This window comes from Mastomys coucha, unplaced genomic scaffold (genome assembly GCF_008632895.1).
Source record: "Mastomys coucha isolate ucsf_1 unplaced genomic scaffold, UCSF_Mcou_1 pScaffold6, whole genome shotgun sequence".
Classification (NCBI taxonomy): Eukaryota; Metazoa; Chordata; class Mammalia; order Rodentia; family Muridae; genus Mastomys; species Mastomys coucha.
In genome coordinates this window covers 102233626-102240205 of record NW_022196912.1, presented here as the reverse complement: position 1 = coordinate 102240205, position 6580 = coordinate 102233626, and the positions used below count along the sequence as shown (strand labels likewise).

The following is a 6580-nucleotide window of genomic DNA, read 5'->3' as shown; positions in this document are numbered from 1 at the left end:
ATGTCTTTCTTCTTCAGGGTTGTTTCTTTTCTACAACTCTACCCATGATGATAGTATGTGCCATGCCAGTTTCTGTTTGCCTTTTCTCCCATTGTACCCTATTTCTATCCAGACCTTTTTACCATGGGCATTGTTAGGAAAGTCACAGAGACCTGGTATGTCTTCTCTCTGCCACAGGTGGCATTGTGGGGAGACTTGGACTTAGCCAAGTATCATTGTATTTATCAAACTCTAGGCCATTGGACTCCAGTAAGACAATCCAGGAGATGTAACTAGAATTAAATATGAGTACTGTCATCTTCCCTTTTCTGCTGACCTAGGGTGTCTCTAAGAAGAAAGACATACCATGGGGTGGAAACCTAAGTCTGTCTGAGTAACTTTGTATAGTTCCTCTCCTTTCTCCTGATCATTACCCAGCTGGTAGTCATGAAGAGATGAATTTTTCTGGGATGACTACATTAGGACGAGATTGCTTTTTAAAAGTGTGTAGGCCAGGTTAAGGTGATGGAGGGAGAGTCAGAAACCCTGTTAGTTGGCTTCTGAGGAAAAGTCCAAAGCATGACAATATCAGTTGTTTTTTTTTGTTTTTTTTTCGAGACAGGGTTTCTCTGTGTAGCCTTGGCTGTCCTGAAACTCACTCTGTAGACCAGGCTGGCCTCGAACTCAGAAATCCACCTGCCTCTGCCTCCCAAGTGCTGGCATTAAAGTCTTGCTCCACCACCGCCCAGCAAAAGATTTATTTATTTTGATTTATATGAATACACTGTAGCTGTCTTCAGACACCCACCAGAAGAAAGCGTTAGATCTCATTACATATGTTTGTGAGCCACCACGTGCGTTGCTGGGATTTGAACTCAGGACCTTCGGAAGAGCAGTTAGTGCTCTTAATCACTGAGCCATCTCTCCAGCCCCTAAAAAAAGTTTTTTGTTTTTTGGTTTTTTTTGTTTTTGTTTTTGTTTTTTGGTTTTTTTTTTGTTTTTTGTTTTTTTGGTTTTTCAAGACAGGGTTTCTCTGTGTTGTCCTGGCTATCCTGGTACTCTGTAGACCAGGCTGACCTCGAACTCAGAAATCCACCTGCCTCTGCCTTCCAAGCACTGGGATTAAAGGAGTGTGCTACCACCGCCCGGCTAAAGATTTACTTTTATTTATATGAGTACACTGTAGCTGTCTTCAGGTACACCAGAAGAGGGCATCAGATCCCATTATAGATGGTTGTGGTTACTGGGAATTGAACTCTAGGACCTTTGGAAGAACAGTCAGTGCTCTTACCCACTGAGCCATCTCACTAGCCCCTCAGTTGTTTATTGATGATGGGAACATGGATTATCTGTTTATTACCTTGACTATTGGCCCATTGTTAGATGACCATTGTGACAAAAAGGTGTATCACTGTCAGACTTAGGTGGTTTGGAAAGCTAATATAAGGACATTAATTTTAAAGACCACAGTGGTTTATCCAGAGTCATGGAACCAGAGCCTCAGCCTTTCTGTAACCTGACAAGGCAACAGCAGCAGTGAAGTACTGGTGAGAAGCTCAGCTGGGAACAGAGTCCTGATGCACTGAATTTCTTAATAGCGGGAGAGTCAATGCCCTATGCAAAGCAAGTAGGCCAGCTTTTGGCAGAAGTCTGGTATACCATGGTGGCTTCTGCTTCAGAGACCCATGGTCCTTTAAAATTTGTGCTCAATCAGTTCATGACACCATATTTGTTTCTATACCTGGAACAGTATAAGCAGCTGAATAGTGTGGGCTTGATTAGGAACTTCAGTCTAACTAGTCATGTCAGAGTACATCCTGTATGATGGGTATCTCCATAAGTAATCTGGACTACTCCATCAGTGGGAGGATAGTTTCCCTTCCCTGAGAGCGTCTTGAGTTTCTCAGTACATGGTCTTTCAATTGGTTTGTCAGACCCTTCAACTCTGATTGCAGTCAGCCAGCCAGAGTTATCTTACTTAGGGTTACTATTGCTGAGATGAAACACCATAACCAAACCAACTCAGGGTGGAAAGAGTTTATTTTATTTGGCTTACACTTCCATATCACTGTTCATTGTCAAAGGAAGTCAGGACAGGAACTCAAACAGGGCAGGAACCTGGAGGCAGGAGCTGATGCAGAGGTCACGGAGGGGTGCTGCTTACTGGCTTCTTGCTCATGGCCTGCTCAACCCTGTTTTCTTATAAAACCTAAGACCACTAGCCCAGGGATGGCACTACCCACAGTGGGTTGGACCCTCCCATCAATCACTAATTAAGAAATATGCTACAGGCTTGCCTACGGCCTGAGTTATTTTCTTGTTTTTATTTTTCGAGATAGGGTTCTCTGTGTAGCCCTGGCTGTCCTGGAACTCACTCTGTAGACCAGGCTAGCCTTGAACTCAGAAATCCATCTGTCTCTGCCTCCCAAGTGCTGGGATTAAAGGTGTGCACCACTACTGCCTGGCTGAAGTCATTTTCTTAATTGAGTTCTCAGTTGACTTTAGTTTGTATCAAGTTGACATAAAACTGTCCAACATAGGACTAGAAAGATGGCTTGGTAGTTAAGAGCATTGGCTGCACTTCCAAAAAATTGACCTGGGTTCAATTTCCAGCAACCACAAGTGTCTGTAACTCAAGTTCCAGGGCATCCCACTTCTTCACACTATCATATATACAGTGCAAACAACAGTACACATTAAAAAACAGTGACAACAACAACAAAACTATCCAGCACAGTTGTCTTTAGGTAAAGATGGCTTCTGCTCTCCAGTGGATATCATCTTAACCCCCAGAGGACTAGGTACAGGCAGTGTAAGGAAGGTCATGGGCTACACTGAGATGGTAACTGTGTCTCACGGGGTGGAATAGGGGATAGTTTTTCACAAAGGGACACCTGTGCTGTATGTAGAACAGAGAAGCCTCCTGGGCCTTTTGTTAGTTCTAAACTTCAAGATAAACTATTCCAAAGAGGAAATGGACGGAACTCTGAGGATTTTGTGGGGTAATGTACTCTTTCAACAGAGGTTACTAACTGGCCTTTTAAGAGTGTGTTGAGTATCTGTGTTCAGCAGGTGGCACTGTTATCCTAGTGACTACCTTAGTATTCTAGCAATCCTTAATGGGTGTGTGTTTTCCTGTTCACTTGCATGTGCATGTGCGCGGGCGTGTGTGTGTGTGTGTGTGTGTGTGTGTGTGTGTGTGTGTGTGTGTGTGTTTGCATGTAGAGGTTGATATTGAATGTCTTCCTTTGTCTGTCTCCACTCATTTTTTCAGAGATGAGCTCTCTCTGAATTTGGAGCTGGCAGGCCACTGGGCTCCAGGGATCCTCTTGTCTCTGCATGTTCAACGCTGTGATAAAGGGCACTCTACCACCCCTAGTTTTGACATGGTTGCTGGGGATCCAAACTCAGGTCCTCAAGTTTCTTTAATAAATAGAACAGAGGGACAGTTTCTACTCCTGTTGCCCACTGCTTCACTTGGGTAAGAACATTTACTACCAGGTTCCAGGATGTCTTCTCTTGTATTTGTATCTGACTCAGCCCTTATCCCTTTTTGTTCAGAAAGCTAGGTATGTCATCAGCCTATGTAGTGCCACTCGTTGACAGATAAGTTTTAGCTTGTTTGTAAACTAAGAATTTAACTAGCTGCTGTTTTATGGGTGCTAGTAGAAGACAAAGTCCTAAATCAATGACAGTGGAATTTATTAGGCATGGCACAGAGAGACCTGAGTACAGATGAGCCAGGCTCTCGCATTCCTGGCATCCTCTCCAGGGCTGTAAGAGCCTGAGAGAGCCATGGAGAATTGCCTTTTCTGATACAAGTAGTAAAATCCAAGAAGAAATGTGAACACTACTACTGATTTTATTTGAGAAATTTTTGAAGTAAAAAGGCTTCAAGACTAACAGAAAATATTGGGAAAGTTCAGTGTCCAGTATGTGTGATAGAATTTCTAAGTTCTCTTTATGTATTATCTGAGTTGAGCCCTAATACCTCTCTGGGAGGGGCATGAAGAGCATAGTTGTTTCATGTCACAACATTAGTAGCTGGTGGAGCTGCGGATGGCTCTCCTTTCTGAGGTCTCTTTTCTTATTCTACTCTGAATTCTCTCTTTAACATCACCATGTTACTGGTGGTACCTCATTGTGTCCTTGGCTAATGCAGTAGCTTTAGTCTCCTGCTCATCTACCGAGCCCAGTGAATTTAAATAATAAATAAGACCTAAACATTTTTTGAGAAAGCATGAATACATGATAGGGAAGTGATGACTGTGCAGGAGGCTGATTTGGGGCCTGGAAAGCAACCCTTCATTTAAGCTAAAATTTCTTGAGAAAGAAAAATATTAAACAGCCTGGCTCTGCGATAGTGTGGCTGCTTTGTAAACCTTCTGTGTATGAAAAAGCTGATGTGGTTGTATGGCAGAACAGGACTTCACATTGGGTTGGACGGTAAGTACTAGATTCACGTATGTACTTGCAAAATAACATAGGATAGGCATACGGTTTAGTAATGCTCTTAGTGAGGAAATTTGGCTTTTGTAGACAGCTGGTCATCATAACGGGTCAGCCAGATCAGAGTCGGCAAGTTGATGGGCAGCACCTGACTCTGCTGTGATATCTTGCACTAAAGGCTCTAACCAGTAGCTTGGTAGTATAGCATTGTGCATTCTAAGAACAGAGCCTCTCAGCGGGAGACGTTACCAGACTGGGAAGAAATTGCTGTGCAAAACCTTTAAATGTTACAGAAAACACAGCTACTTTCAAATAAATTGATAGGAACTCAAGAAATGTAGGCTGATAGCCAGCTTAAAGCTTTTCCTCAAACCACTGTGCCAAAGCTTTTATTTTTAAGCCTACTTGAATATTACATGCTTGAAACTCATGACCTTTGGTTGTAATTGTAACTTTAACTATAGTTTATTAAAACTTTGTTTTTCCTTTAGTTGGGATGAGACTCACTTTGGAAAAATGGGAAGTTACTATATTAACCGCACCTTTTTCTTTGATGTACATCCACCACTGGGAAAGGTAAGCAGTGTGGTAATTGACAATCTCTTTTTTTAAGTTCATAGCCATTTTATTTAGTTGAGAGCTAGAAACTGAAAACAATCCAGATGTTTCTCAACTGAAATATGGATAGTGAAAATGTGTTTTATTTACAAAATGGAATGCTATAAAGCTACTGAAAACAAGGACATAATGAATTTTGCAGGCAAAAGGATACAACTACAAACTATCATCCTGGTGAGGTTTCCCAGACCCAAAAGGACATGCATGTATGTACTCACAAGTGAATAATATACATAAAGTACAGGATATCCACACTACACTCCATAGACCCAAGAAGCTAAACAAGAAGGAAGGCCCAAATGAGCATGGTTGAATCTCACTCAGAAGGGGCAACAAAATAGTCATAGGAGGCAGATGGAAGAGAGCAAACTAGATAAGAGAGTGAATACGTCTCTAAGAACAGGCCATTGAAATTGCCTGTACACTGACAATTAGAGGCAAGGTTCTCCCAAAGAACAGGAAATGGAAGAGAGAATCTCAAGCATTAAAGATGAATAGAAAAAATGAATACATCGGTCAAAAAAGAATATGGACTTCAAAAAATTTCTAGCTCTCTCTCTCTTTCTCTCTCTCTCCCTCTCTCCCTCCTCTCTCTCCCTCTCTCCCTCCTCTCTTTCCAATACTGCTCCCCCCTCTCGTTATTGACAATCTCTTATTTGGGCAAATGGCTTCTAAGAACTGGAGCCAAGTGTTAGGTTTGGACTTATTTTTTAGACTTGAGAATCTCCTCAGATTTCTACTTGGATAGAACATCTTTGGTGTTTTTAGGAGTTCTCTGGGCTCAGAAATGGAGATGAGCATCCATCAGCTGATGGATGGATACACAGATGTGGTCTATCCTTACAGCAGTATAGTATTCACCTATATAGAAGAATGATGTTCTGATACCAGGAGTTTTCTTCTCAGGATGATGCAATGTTCTAGAATGACATAGTAGTGATGACTATACAATCTTGTAGATATATTTAAAACCACTTTTAAGATCATTATGTTGTGCAACTTTTTCTCAATTTTATAAAAGAAAATAGTATAATAAAGTACATAAGGAAATATGCCCTAGAAAAACTTAAATTATAAAAATTAAAAATGTTCCCTTTCTTAAAGCCCAATATATGATGGGCAGTGGTGGCGCACGCCTTTAATCCCAGCACTTGGGAGGCAGATGCAGGTGGATTTCTGAGTCTGAGGCCAGCCTGGTGTACAAAGTGAGTTCTAAGATAGCCAGGGCTATACAGAGAAACCCTGTCTCGAAACAAAACAAAACAAAACAAAACCCAATATACATATTGACCTGTTCCTCTAACATTTTATAGTTAGAAATTCTACCAAATAATTTGTTTTAATGTTTTAACAGCTTCTCCTAAGAAGACAAATGGATTCACAAAAGCCTTTCTTCCTAACTAAAGACTCAGATCTGGGGGGAAGGCTAGGGGGATGGAAGGCTAGGGGGGTGGAAGGCTAGGGGGAATTGAGGAGAGCTGGCCCACAGAAGTGTGAGCACCTAGGGCAGGGACAGGGGACAATTGCTATGGGA

General features: G+C 41.8%; 1 protein-coding gene across 2 annotated transcripts in view; it reads left to right on the top strand.

Annotated features, from left to right (window-relative positions):
* The window catches only part of Pomt2 (protein O-mannosyltransferase 2), a 42793-nt gene that overhangs the window by 3565 nt on the left and 32648 nt on the right, over positions 1-6580 (top strand). For both annotated transcript variants that reach the window (XM_031357267.1, XM_031357266.1), the window contains exon 2: positions 4920-5004. In XM_031357267.1, coding sequence (XP_031213127.1) covers positions 4920-5004 — 85 coding nt within the window. The remainder of the gene's footprint in view (positions 1-4919; positions 5005-6580) is intronic.